General features: G+C 35.2%; 1 protein-coding gene across 10 annotated transcripts in view; it reads right to left on the bottom strand.

Annotated features, from left to right (window-relative positions):
• The window catches only part of Fut8 (fucosyltransferase 8), a 368,007-nt gene that overhangs the window by 102,874 nt on the left and 247,982 nt on the right, over positions 1 to 17,151 (bottom strand). Inside the window, exon 1 of one of the 10 annotated variants that reach the window (XM_087195291.1) lies at positions 11,292 to 11,521. The exons of the other annotated variants lie outside the window; for them this stretch is intronic. Within the exon in view, the coding sequence (XP_087051417.1) occupies positions 11,292 to 11,315 (24 nt within the window). The 5' untranslated portion in view covers positions 11,316 to 11,521. Of the gene's footprint in view, positions 1 to 11,291; positions 11,522 to 17,151 lie in introns of those variants that run through there. 10 annotated transcript variants of the gene reach the window in all.

Genomic DNA, 17,151 nt, shown 5'->3' with positions numbered 1-17,151 from the left:
CTTTTTCCTCATTGATCATTAAATAATCATTTTTTTATCTTTAAACTGTTAACATGATAGATTATATTAGTTGATGAATAATTAACAAGCCCGCAATTACTGAAACAAACTCTATTTGATATATGTTTAATAGATAAATGTTTAACACTATATACATATACATATATATATTCAACTTGGTAAGATTGTTCTGAGAATTTCTGTGACAGTGTTTATGAGGGACATTAGTTCCTTTTTTAAAAAATCTTGTCTAATTTTGGTATCAGGATAATGAGTTGGAAGCCAGGTGTAGTGGCTCACACCTGTAATCCCAGCACTTGGGAAGCTGAGGCAGGAGGATTGCCACAAATTTGAGGCCAGTCTGGGCTACAGAGTGAGTTCAAGGTCAGCGTGAACCATATAGCAAGACCCTGTCTCTAAATCAATCAATCAATCAATCAATCAATCAATCAATCAATCGAGGGAAGGAGAAAGGTGGAAAGTGTTCCCTTCTATTATTTGGTACAGATTATGTGGAACTGGTACTGTTTAGTTTTTAAATGCTTGGTAGATGTATTCATTTTCTATTGTGTAACCGAGCAGCTCAAATTTAGTAGCTTAAAACTATATATATTTGTTATCTCACCCTTACTGTGGGTCAGGAATCTGGACACAACTTAGTTGGGTCCTCTGCTTAGACTCCCAAGGCAGTAGCTACAATTTTGGCTAAGCAGCATTTTCAATTGCACCTGAGGAAGACACACTTACAAACTCATTCATGTTGTTGGCAAAATTTATGTTCTTGTAGTTATCAGGCAAAGACACTGGCCTTCTGCTAGTGATTGAATGGAATTTGTCCTTAGCTGCTTGCCATATGGGTTTTCCATTATTTCATCAATCTAGCAAGGAGAATTCTTAGAGAAAATCTACCAGCAAGAGTCATTATACATACAATGTAATTTAATCATGTGAGTGACATACGAAGACCTTTGGTATTTTCTACTGGACAGAAGAAAGTGATAGGTTAACACCACACTAATGGGAAAGAGATTACACAAAGGTATTAATACCAGGAGTGATCATGAGAAGAGAGCTTAAAATCTGTGGATAAAGTTTTTAAAAGTATTCCCTTACTATCTTTTAAATGTCTAAAGGTCTATAGTGACATCTCTCCTCCTTCATTTCATGTATATTATGTGAACATGTTCATTATATGTACATTAAACTATTACATAATATATGTTTTATCTGTGTCTCCTGTCAGTCTTGCTAGTGATTTATCAGTTCACTATTACGTTTTAAAGTATTTTCTTTAATTTTGTTTTGTTACTGGGGATGGACTCCAAGACCTTTGCACTGAGCACCCCCTTCCCTTGAGCCAGGGTGTTGCTATGCACAGTAGTTCAGGCTGGCCTTGAACTCACTGTGTAGCTCAGGCTGGCCTCAGAACTCTCAGCGCCGGGATTACAGGTATGCATCACCATGTCTGACTATAGTATTTTAAAATATATCTCTTTGTGGAGAATTTTTAGTAGTTGCTCTAGGAATTACTATATATACACCAAATTTATTTGGAGTCTACTCATCAATGTTTTATCATTTTAAGTGGAATAGAAAAACCTTACTACCTTTTGGGTCCCTTGACTCTCCCTCCTTCTATGACATAATTGTCTTTAAAATTATTTTATATACACCGAGAATCATATCAGACAATGTTAGAAATTTTGCTGTCAAACATTTTAAAAGGTCGAGAGTCAATTTCCTAAATTTTTACTCTCTCCATACTTATTTTCCAAGTTTCACTCTCTCATCAGTTCTGTCTGAAGAATTTCCTTTTTTAAAGTAAGTCTACTAGTGAAGAATTCTGTTAGTTTTCCTTTGTCTGGAAATGTCTTTATTTTACCTCATATTTTCACTGGATGAAAAATTTTGCATTGACAGTTCTTTTCTTTTGGCACTTTAAAAATGTTTTGCCACTTCTCTTGACTGCTATGTTTTCTGGTGAGAAATCCAGTCATTCAGATTGATTCCCCACAGCTAATAAATTTCATGTCTCTGGCTGTTGGCAAGATTTTCTTCACTGACTTTTGTTTTTAGTAAAGTACTTACAATTATCTGGGAATAAATTTCTTTGGCTTTGGGTTGTTAGGAATTCAACTTTCTGAATATGGAGATTTGCCAAATTTTGGAAGTTTTGATCATTTCTTTAAATGTTTTCTTCAGTCTCTCACTCCTACTCCTCTTCTGGGATTCCAACAATACAACTATAACAATGTTTTTGTTACTGTTTCTGTTACATCCATACGACTGTTCACTTTTTTTTTCAGTCTTTATTCACTCTGTTGTTCAGATGGGTACTAACTTTGGTGTACCAGTTCTATTGAGGACCCTTCCCCACTTTTGTGGTACCAGGGACTGATCCTAGGTCCTTCACACCAAGCCAGGTCCTTCACTCTCCCCCCGACCCTTTTAAATTTAGAGACAGGGTCTTGCTAAATTGCTAAATTTTCTATCTGGGCTTCAATTTGTAATCCTCCTGCCTCTGCTTCTCAGAGTGCTGGGATTACAGGCATATGCCACCATGCCCAGCTACTGAGCTCATTTTTATTTAAGTTATTTTATTTCTCAGTTTTAAAAGTTCCATTTGGTTCTTCTTCATATCATCTATTTCTTTGCTGAGGCATTCTATTTTCTCATTTGTTTCAAGCTTATAGTTGCTACTGGAGCATTTTTATTATTATAGTTTCTTTAAAATCCTTATCAGACAATTCCAACATCTGTGCCATCTCTTTGTGGTGTCTGCTAACTATCTTTCATTATTTGAACTGAGATTTTCCTGGTTCTTGGTATGATGACAAGTAGTGTATTACAAGATTCTACTTTCTATTTAAATTTTCTTTTTTAGTAGGCAGTCAAAATGTGTATTTTCAAAATGTATGGCGATATATGTATATAATCTCAGCACGCTGGGTGAGGCAGGAGAATCATACGTTTGAGTTCAGCATGGGCAATAGCAACACTCTTCTCAACATACAAAAAAGGTGGGGATGTAGCTCAGTGTGGGGCAGGGCATTCAATCCTCAGTGCAAGGGGTGGGGTGCTGGGAGCATGTTTTAGCCAACATTTAAGCCAGTGATTTAAATATCAATTTAATTGTTAAGGGCTTTTCAGTATTATTTTGTTCTGCACACTGGGCTAACCGAGAAGCCAGTCTGAAATCTGTGTGGTGTACATAGCACAGCCTAGTTCTCAAACACTTTTCTGTATTGTTCTGCTCAGTTTCATCCACAGGATGCTCAGATGTTTGCTTAGGATTCCAAATACAGATTTTAAAAATCCCTTTCTTTGCTCTCTAATTGGGAGGAAAAGGGGAACTGCCTCATTATTTCAAGGTGCTAATAGGGCTTTGTCTACTACAGTCTTCTATGGCATCCACTGGGGAGGGACGCTACCAGCTACTGCAGCTCCATCCAGTGTCTACAGCTATGGTGCCTGAGGGGAGGAGAAGGGGAAGGGGAAGGGGGAGCAGTGCTCTCATTATTGTACAGGAAGTACATGCCCACTCTTCACAGATGCAATGCATGTAAACGTTATTTCCATTTTTATGATGTTAAATTTTTATGATGTTTGCCTGCAATGGGGCAGATATAATCAAAATAGGTCATTTTCCCTCTATCCATTGGTATTTCTTAGCACCTCTGACTAAGATATTCAGGAGGCAAAATGAATATATAAACAAATAAGCAACATAGCATAGGAAATTCACTGTGTACAGGATTATTTTTGTTGTAACAGAAGAAAGAATAGGGTATGTGGATTTGCTACACCTTCCTAAAAACTGTATTTTAAGCTCAACATATTTTCAAACATTTAATGTAATTTTAGCTCACAACTACAATGTTACCTACTCATTTGTTGGCAAATGACTATTTCTGGTGGCATTTGCTGATGTAAGTTCATTTTAAAAATGGTAAAGCAACTTTTCGACAATTTTCATGTTGGAAACATTATAGTATTATATCTTTTTTTATAAAAGGAAAACAGAATATTTACTTAAGAAATAAACTTTAGTAGTGAATGTTTAAAGACATTAACCAAAGTTTTTATGAGACAGAGGCTTTGAATACAAGAAGGACTCTATATTTAAGAGCTTGTCCAGACTGGGTTGGTGGTGGAGGCTGAGGAAGGCTTATGGCAAATTCAAGCCCAGCCTGGGCAACTCAGTAATTTACTGAGGCCTTGTCTCAAAATTTTACAATGGCTGGGAAAGTAACTCAGAGTTCAAATCCAAGTACCATACACACACACGTGCAAAAATTCCCTTAGTGTTCAGCTTTATTTCCTTTTGCATCCATTATATAAATACAAAAGGCAGCATACCAGGTCCTTTGATTACAAAGGCAAACACACAGCCTTATCCTACTCCTGAACGCAACCAACCATATCATATGGGACACCATAGCAATTCGTCTCTTTCCTGATGTGACTTGGAGCTTCAAGAAATCATCTCCTCTGCTAGCCCTGTCATTTCCAAACCCAGGAAGTCCAGCCATTCTAACCACTCCAAGGGGAGAGGATTCAGGCCATAAATAAAAATAAAACAAATAAATGAAAAAACAAAGCAAAACCCCCACCAACCTGACATAGATCTGATCAAGAGAAATGTCTAAAACTCAGGGCTATTTTATTGGCAAAATGTTACTTAGAATTCTTCCAACAATCCTAGACAACCTTTGATATGGTTTATCACTGAGGAAGAAATGATTGTGTGTGGGCATGTGAAAGTTTCAGATTTTTACAGGTGATGTATTTTGTTTAATAATGAACAGATCTTATGTCAGTGAAGAGACACAGAAATAAAAAATACCAAAATAATAGGAAAGACATGGAATAGTTGGGAGAAGAAAATAAAAAGCCGAAGTAAAAATAATGTCATGTCTCTATTCATTGCAAAGACTCTACTTCTCTGTACTGAAATCTCTATATGCTTCCTTGTCCATCTGCATTTTATTCTTTTGGGCTACTGTGAAAGTATAACAACAATAGCCCAAATATGACATTAGAATTTTACTACAGAATAGAATAGAAAAACACTGAGAAATAAAAGGACACTGTTATTAACCCTCATTCTCTCCCCATCTTGAGCATGTAAGAAATCAAAATAAATTAAAATGAAAATTTATTTCATTAACACGGATGCTTCAAATCTCCTCTTGTAGAATCTATTATTATTCAGAATAAATCAGGATTTGGTCTCAATATTTAAGCATTTATCATTGTGCACTAAAAAGCATCACCATCATTAACACTATTTCTTATTGTATCTTAATCTCCTTGTGTTTTTAATAATGACCTAAAGGCAAGTGGCTAGTAGCCAGTCTATGACCAAGCTGAGAGTCCTTACACACTCTTTATATTTAGTCCCACTGTTCTAAGCAGTACAAATCCTTAGCCCCACAAGTGGCCCAAAATAATTATTTGGGCTTGAGGCAGATAAAAACATATTCCCAGAGAGCTGACACCTATAATACTGACAGAAGTTAGCATACAGGCAAAGGAACCTGAGTAGGCCAGGGTCAGCAAACTTTTTGTCTGTAAAGACCCAGACTGTAAATACGTCTGACTTTGAAGGTTGTATCATATATCCTCTATTGAAATTATTTGACTGTGACTGTTGCCTCAGAGAAGTCGTAGATGACACATCAACAAATGTCATAGCCAGGTTCCAATATAACCTTACTTACAGAGATATTTGGACTGAAGGCCTAAGGGTAGTAGCTGGCTGACCTCTGATTTAGGCCAATAAAATCTATAAAAACAGATTGGCATATGTGAGGCCCCGGGTTTGATCCCCAGGACTGCAAAAGAAACAAAACAAAATAAAACAAAAACAGGTCAGCAAATAGGAAAAGAAACATTAGACAACAAGGGCAGAAATCTAGGCACCCTAAGGAAAGCATCTATGTCTTATTGTGTTTTATATTTTCTTTGTTAGAGCTTCTGAGACTTTTTAAACCTTAGTTTACAACTAAAAGACTTCAAGGAAATCTTGAGATTATTTGGCTGTTTCATCATCTATTATCAATATGATTGAAACCTTAAGTCTACTGTAATACCAATATAATAATGCCTTAATTTTCTCTAGGGAAAGAAGAATTAATGCAAACTGTTCACGGTTGGGTTTTTGAAAGGATAGGACCTAGCCAAGTGACATGCACTACCTACCCCTGATATCTATCAGAATTGGCAATTTAGATTTAGATGCCAAATTTACAATGGCATACATGAAAGCACTCAAGCATCCCAATACATGTTAGAAGTGCTTCCACAGTACTATAATCCATCTGTAAGAACTATTATGTCCATTTCCTAGGGCCAGAGCACATCTGTATATTTTAGTTGACTACAAAGATTCATACCTTGTAAAGCTGTTACATGATTTTAAGATTATCACTGAGCCATATTTATGATTTATTTTATATTCTCAGTCGGTATTCTGTCCTTAGCTAAGCAATTATAGTGTGAGAGCAGGGGAAGAAACAGTGTTACTGAATAGAGACAAAAGAGCAGTCAAAAGAGGCTGTTCAGTGGTCTGTGGTCACCAGGACTCATACTTACAGCATGGCTGACTTACACAAAGATTTGAGGCAGCAAGTAAACAAAGAGGTAATATAAAATTATAGGCTGACCAATATAAAAAAGTGCTGCAGACTTTAAAGACCAATGGAGAATGAAAGTTCTAGTCAGAAGTTAGCACTTGTAGATGCAGAGATGGTAAACCTAAATTGAAGAATTTCAAATATAAGTTGAATTTATAAGATAAAAGAACAGGATTAAAGATGACAGAGTAGAACCCAGCAGTAAATCACAACTTCTCTGGGACCTGGAAATTGAGGCACCTAGAAAACAACTACTTAGCAAGAGAAACAAGGGTTTAAGGAGTTAAGAAAGCACCTACAAGAAAGCAAAAAAAAAAAAAAAAAAAAATCACAAAGAAGCAAAATACAATGCAGAGAAAAGAATGAAGCAGTCTGAACAGCTAACCCTGGATCCTGGAGTTGGGGTCCGAACTTGGCAAACGCAAAGTAAGTCCTGAGAGAGCTGGCAGCCCCAGTAATAAACACGCAGTGCCAGCCCCATTAAAAATCTAGTTATTGTAAGCTGCAACCAGTTAAAGTTTTACTCTGAAAATGACTCTCACGGCATGACAGGCTAGCTGTGGAGAGGAAATCCACTGCAGTATCCACCATATAAAAAAGTGATACAATCAGGAACTATTGCTTAAGATTGAACTATTCCAGGGCATCAGAAGTCATAGAACAACCACACCTCAGGGTCTCTAAGGTTACCCTACTGCAGTGACTGGCTGGCCAGTGGTCTCAGGAGACAGTCATGGAGAGAGGAAGATCAAACCTACCCTGAGATTCTATCTCACCTAGTCAGAAAAGCTACCATTGGTAATACAAAAAACTATACATGCTGATGAGGATGTGAAGGAATAGGAACCCTCCTACATAACTGGTGGGAAGGTAAATTAGTATAGCCACTATGGAAATCAGTATGGAGGTCCTCAGAAAACTAAATTAGAACTACCATATGATCCATCTATATCACTCCTTGGTGTATACCTGAAACAAAGTCAACATATTATAGAGATAGGTGCATACCCATGTTTATGGTGGCCCAATTCATAATAGCCATGCTGTAGAACTAGCCTAGATGACCATTAGCAGATGAATAAAGAAACTGTATATATATACATATTATTTGACTGTAAAGAATAAAGTTCTTTCATATGCAAGAAAATGGATGAATTTGGAGACTGTAATATTGAATGAAATAAGCCAGACTCAGAAAGACAAGTATCCCATGTTCTCCCTAATATGTAGGATCAAAAAAAAAAAAATGTGAAAGAAAGTAGAAGGGAGACCAGAGGCAGGGATTAAGAGAGAGGGGACATAAGGGTGGGGAATGGGGTACAGACATGAGTAAAACATATACATTGAACCCCTCCAAAAAAGGAATCTAGGGGCTGGGATAGGCAAAGAGGGAAGTGGGGCGAAATGGTCAAATATGTTATGTGGACGTGTGAATCTATCATGTATAACCAACTAAAAAGAGATTGGAGGAAAAAGGAAAGATAAATGAATAAAACTTTTATTATGTATTGGTACCTTTCAAGATTAAATGAGTTAGTGAGTAGCAACTAGAATGCTGCCTTATGTCTATTTCTAGGTCATATATGTTAAGCACCTCACATGCATTCTTGTATATTCTTTTAATGAGAAATGATGTTGTAAAAGCCTATTACAGATAAGGAACAGGATTCAATTATATAAGAAATGTGTAAACTTAAAAATGACAAAATTCTGACAGAGTTATACTGAGTACAGTGTAAGAATCTCAGCCGGGTGTGATGGTAATTATAGCAGTAGGAAGGCTGAGGCAGGAGGACTGCTATGAGTTCAAGGCCAGTCTGGGCTACATAGTAAGTTCAAGGCCAGCGTGAACTACACAGTGAGACCCTCTCTCAAGCCCCTCCCTGTCCCCCCAAAAAAGAAAACCTAAAATCTGAAATTTAGACTTTGGCAAGGATTTTAAATAGATGAAAAACTAAATTTGTACAAACTATGCTATTTAATTAAGATTAAGGACTATAACAAGATTAGTGCCAAAGGCATCAAGAATGGAAATGATTTGTTTGCAGATGTCATGACAACCTATATAGAATATCTGATGGAAACTACAAGAAAGCTACTAAAACTAATAAGTGATTTTGGAGAAGTGGAAGAATGTAAGGTCAAAATACGAAAATCAATTTTATTTCTATGTACTCTAAACATTCAGACAAGGTGATTCTAAAATATAAATGACTTAGGCATGGTGGCATCCACCTATAATCCCAGCACTTGGGAGGCTGAGATAGAAGAATCACAAGTTCAAAACCAGCCTGGGCTACAAAGCAAGTTCAAGGACAGCCTGGATTACAAAGTGAGACTCTGTCTCAAAAACAAAAACAAAACAGAAGAAACCTCCCCCACAAAAAAGAAAAATTACAAATGCGAAGTAGTTAAAATTTTGAAAAGGAATAAACTTGGTTGAAGAAATCACATTACTTGCTTTTTATCACTTACCTCAAAGCTATAGTAACCAAGACAATGTGGTATTGGTTTAAAAAAAAAAAAAAGACACAGGTGTTATCAACTGTGTTTTGACAAAAGTGCTAAGGCACTGGGAAAAGGATAACCAGTGAACACATAATTCATGATCAATTAGCTATGAGCAAGAAAATGAAACTAAACTCTTAGTTTATATAAAGCTCAAAATGAATCACAGACCTAAATGTAAGTACTAAATTATAAAATTCCTAGAAAAAAAGAAAAAAAATCTAGTTACCTTAGATTTGGCAAAAATTTTATGAATATGACACATAAAAGCAAAAACTACACATACAAATTTTAAAGTTAGGTTTCATCAGTTTAGAAACTTTTGTTCTTCAATAGACACAGTTAGTAAAATTAATAGGCAAGGGCTGGGGATTTAGCTCAGTGGTGCTGTGCCTGCCTCAAAAATGCAAGGTCCTGAGTTCGATCCCTGGTACAGGGTGGAGTGTGTGGGGGGGGGCTGTTATAGGCAAGCTATAGGCTGGAAGAAAAGATTTCCAAAACATGTATCAGACAAAGAACTTATGCCTAGAGTATATAAAGAACATAAGAAAACAAATATCCAGTTTAAAGGAAGCTAGTAGTAATGGTGCACACCTGTAATCCCAGCATTTTGGGAAGCTAAGGCGAGAGAACTGCCAGTTTGAGCCCAGTCAGAGAATTTAGCAAGACTGTCAAAAAGGAAGGGGAAGGGGAGGGGGAGGGGAAGGGGAGGGGAAGGGAAGAGAGCAGAGCAAAGCAAAGCTGGAGATGTGCTTCAGTGTGAAGGCCTTGGGTTCCATCCTTAATAAAAAAAACAAACAAAAATCAATGAACAAAACATCTGAAGAGACATGTTAAGTGTGAATACACATGAAAGATATTCAACAATAGCTGATGCTCACACAGCAATACGTGGCTAACATTAAAAAGATTCACTGTCCCAAGTATTAGTGAGGATTTAGGAGAACAGGTATCATACACTGCAAGTTCAGAATATAAATGGTATAACCAGTTTCAAAACCAGTTCAACAATTTTTTTAAAAGGTTAAACATACGTTATTATGACTTAGCCATTCCACTTGTAGGTATTTACCTAAGACAAACGAAAGCACATGCCCATGTAAACACTTGTACATGAATGTTCATGAGTATTTATCCATAATGACCCTAAACTGGAAACAAACACATGCCCATCAAAACACAGAAGAAAAAATAAACTGTGATATAGCCATACAATACTAATACCACTCAAACATTAAAGAACTATTAATATATACACATGGATGAGTCTCAATTTTCCTGAGTACAAGAAGCTAGACAAATAATATGAATTATATAGCTCCATTTTTATAAAATTCTATAAAATATAAACAAATCGGTTATGAGAAAAACATATTTGTGCTGGACCTGAGAATAGATAGAAGGAATACAAAAGGGCATGAAGAAAATGTTCAGAGTGACAGATATGTATACTATTTGGATTGTGTGTTTTCATATATATATTATATTATATATTATATTACATATTGTACATTTCATATATATTCATATAAAATAACTTGGTAAGTTTTATCATATATATATTTATGTTTATTGTTATACTGATTATATTTTAAAAAAATCTAGCAAAGGGAAAAAAGAAAAAGCTATTGCAAAACAATGAACAGACTACTTTTAAGTCATCCTAAGCCTTTAAATTTATGTTAAACACTTTATTAAATTTTTCTTCTTTGAGATTCCTTTCTGCTGGCAATTTGGGCTTAGATTTTAAATTTATTCATTCAAATAATTTATGAAATATATATAAATATACCAGCACTGTTCCATGGTTAGGAGCACAGCACAGAGCTAGAGTACCATCACATACCAGTTCCAACAGTGTTAATTCCAGACTTCATTCTTGTTTTAAGGTGATTATCCATTTTTTCATTAACACATTTATATGTGTTAATAGTAATTCATGTACTATTCTAATGTAATTAATTCTGTTTGGAAGAGAAGCCATTAAAATCAAATGAATCATTATGTTAACAGGAGAAGCTGGGCACACTGGGGGTGGAACATGCCTGTAATCCAGTACTGGGGAAGTAGAAGCAGGAGGATCATTAAGAATTCAAAGCTAATTCTGTAGATGTAGTAATTCTCCCAACTAGCTCTGTTACCAACCTTTGGTGTCTTCATCGTGTTCATTTGGAAAGGCAGACTAAAGACTCAGACGAAGCACTTCTGGTTTTAGTAACTGCAGATTACAGACTCTCCAGTAGTATGTAGTCGTTCTTACAAGGGACTTGAGGAAGTTTTTCCGGATTACTGAACTTTTTTCCAACTTATGAGATAGTCTAGCAGTTCTTGCCTAGTCTGGTATGTTTGGTTCAGTAAAAGTATTTCATAGTGGTAGTGACCACTTGATGCAGTCTGGGTTTCTCTATAATAAATCCCTTTGTCAAATGCAGGAGTTGTAGACATGATACTGCAAGAGTAAAACAGGTTGGTAAGTAAAACTATCCTGGTGTTGGGGGCATTTTCTTATAGGATTTCAGTCTTGATGAACATGCTGGAGCAGTAATCAGACTCCTAGGAGGGCCACACACAGTGCCTCCTCACAGCCCCTGCTGGCCACTGTGGGCAGTAATGTTGATATTATTTGAGGTGGCAGGTATGATGGCTGCCTTCTGGTGTATTTGGGTGAGTAGCTGAGCCAGCTAGGGGAGTTTGGATGATTAAGTGAAAAATAAGAGATTCTTGGTTAAGCCAAAGACTTCATTTGGGAATCAAAAACAAGTAATCTCTTGGACCCTGAGTCACATATTTTCCTTGAAAAATATGGATTGTCCCACAAAATTTTGTTGGGGGTTATATTATTGAGAGGTGGAGTGAGATGAATATGAGGTTTTATTTAATGGCTCACTGTACTGGAAATCTGAAGACCTACAGCAGATTTAAATTCCAGCTCCTGTTACAATTTTTTAGGGTTGTGAAATTACAAAAATTCACACGTATCAAGTTTTAATATACTGTATGATGGGTGGATGAGGCAGTTCATTGTACCATTTCTTTCTTTGGATTCTCAGGCATGGTTTGGCAGTGCAAGAACTCTGTAACATTAACAAACTCAATAAAAAGTTAATAATAATAATAATTTTAAAAAAGAATTCTCGCCACCTGCTGTGCAGGCACAAGGACCCAAGTTTGATCCCCAGTACCAAAAACAAATAAATAAATAAATAAATAAATAAATACAATTTTAAAAAAAGAATTCAAGGCTAGACTGGGCTACATGGTGAGTTCAAGGACAGCCTGACTACACAGTGGGATCTTGTCAAAAAGAAAAAAAGAAAAACAAACAAACAAAAAACCAACAAGAGAACATAAGATATGATCTACTATTCTTCCAGGTTCTGTCTGCAAATTAAATAACAAAGTAATACAAATAGGTAAAGTTTCTATTAGTTATGTATGAAGGTCAGTAAACAGTTTAAGTTCATAACATCATTATTTATGAAACAAAGACAACAATCAATAATTACATTAAAATATGTTCCAAAATATTTGATTGTGTGCTTTAAAAATAAGAAATATTCATAAGAAGTAGAAACTGTTAGCTGGAGAAATTCAACTAAATAATGATGAACAAATATGGGGCAGGGGATATAGCTCAGTGGTAGAACACGTGTTTAGCATGCACAAGGCCCTGGGTTCAATCACTTACATGGGAAAACAAAAAACTTCAAATTTTTAGTGGGGTAATATTAGCTGGCTGCGATATTTATTCTTTGCTTTTTTACTTGAGATGACATGTATTTTTTTCTTTTCTTCTTAGATCCATTGGTTCAGTCCTTTTATTTTATTCTCAACTAATTTTACTTTTAGTTTCTGTATCTGTCATTTCTCTAACTTATTCTAAAATAGTTTATTTTTTTAACAAGTCAGGCAATACTAATTTTTCTTCTGAAAATGTCTCCTTTATACTTCCATTTCAGAAAGCAAAAAAACACAGAACTTAAAATCATTTTATTCATGTGATGATTATGATAACCATTATTAAATGACACATAAAAATGTGTTTATCAGTAAGGGAAATTTGATCAACGACTGTTTTTTTAGAAATATTAAAGAATGATTACTTGGGTATGACAATATGTGGCTACCTTTGAAATGGTATATTTATACTGAAATATTTAATAAAATTATAAAATATCTGAGATTTGCCTCAAAATGATCCTGGAGGTGGTAGAGCAGAGGCAGTACAGATGAAACAAAACTGATAGTAAATCTGGGTGATGGGTACAAAGAGGTTCACTAAGTCTCTCATTTTCATATCCATTAAAGTTTTCCATAAGTATATTTTAAAAGGAGTGATGAAAGAGCTTATTGGAAAAACACACTAAGTTTGGGAAAGAGCACTAAGATATGGTAAATAGTAGGAAGATCCAAATAGAAATATCAACATCAAAACAAAGAATTAAAGGGATTTTTTTAAAAAAAGTGTTATGTGCTCACATGAGTTCATGCTCTCCAATGTGTACATTTGAAGACAATCAATTAAATCAGACTCAAAATGTTACTATCTTTTGAACTTCCTAAGGGCAGACACCACACTTTGCTTCACCACTTTATTCCTAGCAATATAACTAATGTCCAGACCATCCAAATACAGTTAGTCCTTCAGGAATGAATGAACTAATGAACTATTCAGACACAGGCTCCCATGTGCAAAGGCTCTGTAAAATCTGTAAGAATTCAATCTACAGTGGGTTTTTATAAAACTAGAAAACTACCTTCAATACATTTTCTTTACTTCCTAACATCACCTTTGTTCTTGGCCAACTTCTAGTAGAGCAAACCTATCTTTGACTTAGGAAAACTATTCCTGCTATCATTCCCAAGTGTCACTTCTTATTGACACTTATTTAATTTAAATTGCTTATATTTTTTATCTTACTCTTAAGTCTGAGTTCTGAGAAACTGTCTGCTTTTCTGTAGTTGATCTTATCTCAAAATAATAATGTTTCAAATCAAGGTTTTAAGTCTTTTCACACTCCAGTTTTAAATACTTACTATCTCAATATAGTTAAACTGATGACTTTTTCTAATGCATTCCAAGTATCATCACTACTGATTTTACCTTGGTTAGGCAGAAATACCTCAGATAAGGGAGGGGACTGGAGAAAAAAGAAGAATCAAAGGAGATCCGGTGCATTCAAGGAGGTATGGTCATAGGCAAAAAGAAGAATCAAGATACATTATGTTCAAGTACAAATTCCCTACGATGAATGTGATCATTATGTATATCTAAAATGTACTAATAAAATTAATTTAAAAAATAAAATGAACAGCACAGAAAAAAAATACCTCAGCTATCTGAATCACCTGCTAGAACATACTTTTGAGAATATCTAATGATTGATTTGATCTCATGGTCAGCAGACCAGCAGATAAATGAACTTCATGTTATATTCTGACATTAAAAAATATTTTAAAGCATTAGCTATATCAAAGTACTATCAAAGAAGAACAGGGTCAGACATATCCTGTGTTGAAGTGCAAGGTTTCTCCGCAATAAAAATGTTTAATAACTTCAATAACATATCCCTTGTGTGATCTGGCCCTATTCAATTCTAAAACAGCATTCCCAGTTGAGGAAATCCATAGAGGAGATAATTAATTTTCTGTTTCTCCAGTAAGACTTATTTCTGGATAGATAACAAATCTCTACCCTCAATAAAAAGGGAAATATTTCATATTTTCTAGTTTTCTCTCTTGAAAAAAGGAAAATTATAACCTGCCAATTCCAGTAGTTTAAGTCCTATTCAAAACATTTTTTTAACAACAAAAAAAGAAAAACCCATAGAACAGCAATAGTGTGCACGCACGTGTGCACACACATACACACACACCCTGTCTGCTACTTTTTACATTATTTTTCTCCTAGCATGAGATTGATTTTGCTTAAAATATCAATTTGGAATTAGGTAGAGAAAAAAATTGCTATACCAGAAAAAAAGGTAAATTCAAGTTAAGGTCAGAGATGTCTTTCCCCATAAGCAATCTGCTCCAATTGGTAGCTTTCTCACCTAGAGTTTCCAATTTCCAACTACTATTTCAAACAACTTAGTCTAAGGTCTAAGGCACTGAAGTATACTGTGTCTGTGTAATACAAACTGATTAGAAGTTGAAGGGAGGGCAGGGGAATGGGGGTCAAAAAAAAGAACCAAGAGAGATTATGTAAAGGTGCAAGTTTCCAATGATGAATGTCATTATATTGTATAACTAAAATGTACCAATAAAATTAATTTTAAAAATACAAGCTGATTAGAAACTTTAATACAAATTCTCTAAAGAAATTTCTTTCATGTAAAATACTCAAAAGAAAATGAGATGCTGTGGTAAAAATGTGGACTCATAATGAAAATATGGCAAAATGCAGTTTTAAAAATGAGCCTAATGATCAATATCAGAGCAAGAGAACTTATAGAGCTGGTCCAGCGGTAGAGTGCTTACTCAGCATTTGTGCATTAACTAGGTCCAAGGTTTGATTCCCAGCACTGACAAAAGAGAAAAAATAAAGAAAAAGTAGTGAAATACAAATAATAGAACAGCATTTACCTATTATGAGTTATATAACAGAAGAGTAAAGACTAGCACAAAATGGTGCTTAATCCTGCATTACAGGTACACAAGGGTGAAGAACTTTTTAGATAAATATATAAAGACTATGAACTTAGGAGATTTACTTGATATATTCTACTTGACTCAAATACCGTATCTGGGGTTGTCTTTAATAAGATTAATCAGTTTAACCTTTGCAAACAAAGCTACAAGGGCTTCAGCTCTACAGAGAAAATAATACAGCTATGCAAGCTACAAGGGTCTTCAACGCTACACAGAACTTTGCACTCTGTCCCATTAAAGTCTAGTTGCCCAGAATATTTCCAGGATCTCTACACAATTGCTCTTCCCAAGTAAAACCAAGACACAGGATAAATAGAGGAAAACCTAAAAATGAGATCAAACTTCATCTTATAATTGACCTGTATAATTTTCCTGAGAAATTATGATATTGGCTCAATTCAAAGAATGGTAAAATTGTGGGAAGAAAGGCTTAGATTAAAAATGAAACCTAGGGCCGGGGATTTAGCTCAGTGGTTCCACCACCTCCTTCACAAGAGCAAGGTCCCGAGTTTGATCTCTGGTACCAAAGGAAAAAAAAAAAAAAGAAAGAAAAAGAAAAATGAAACCTGTTATAATTAACTGCTATGGATTATTTGTTGTTGTTCTATAGATTATTTTTTGTACTGTAGTTTGAAAAATTAATGTTTAGTAAATGCTTATTCTTGTTAATCAGAGCTGATAATGAATTCCATTAGTACTATTAAAAATCAAGTAAAGAGGCTATCTTTCCTCTAGCCTATGTTTTTGTCCCCTTTCTCAAAGATCAGATAGTTGAATGTGCCTGTGGTTATTTCTGCAACCTCTATTCTGTTCCAATGATCCACATATCAGTTTTTATGCCAGCATCATACTGTTTTATCACTGAAGCTTTGGGATATAACTTGAAATCCAAGATTATGATACCTCCTGCTTTGTTCTTGTTGCCCAGATATGCTTTTGCTATTCTGGGTCTCTTCTAGCTCCATATGAACTTCATGACTGTCTTCTCTAGCTCTGTGAGGAATGCTATTTGTATTTTGATTGGGACTGCTTTGGATCTATATATCAGTTTTGGAAATATGGCCATTTTGACAATATTGGTTTTATCTATCCAGGAGCAGGGGACATTTTTCTATTTCCTGGTGTCCTTTTCAATCTTGTTTTTTAAAAGTACTGCAGTTTTTGCTGTAGAAGTCTTTTACTCTCTTGGTTAGGTTAATTCCAAATCAGACACAAGCTTAAATATCACATTCTCTTATATGAGGAAACCCAAAATATAAATAAAGAGCAAAATAAAAGATAGCAAATAGGAAATAAGAAGATCTTTTGCAGGGAAGGGGGACGGGAGGGGAAGGAGATGAAAAAAGAATTAAGA

This window comes from Heterocephalus glaber, unplaced genomic scaffold, assembly GCF_053883595.1.
Source record: "Heterocephalus glaber isolate CG9 unplaced genomic scaffold, H.glaber_assembly_v1.0 deba00001608, whole genome shotgun sequence".
Taxonomy (NCBI): domain Eukaryota; kingdom Metazoa; phylum Chordata; class Mammalia; order Rodentia; family Bathyergidae; genus Heterocephalus; species Heterocephalus glaber.
Note: the sequence above shows the minus strand (reverse complement) of the source record. Positions and strands in the feature narration are given on the sequence as shown.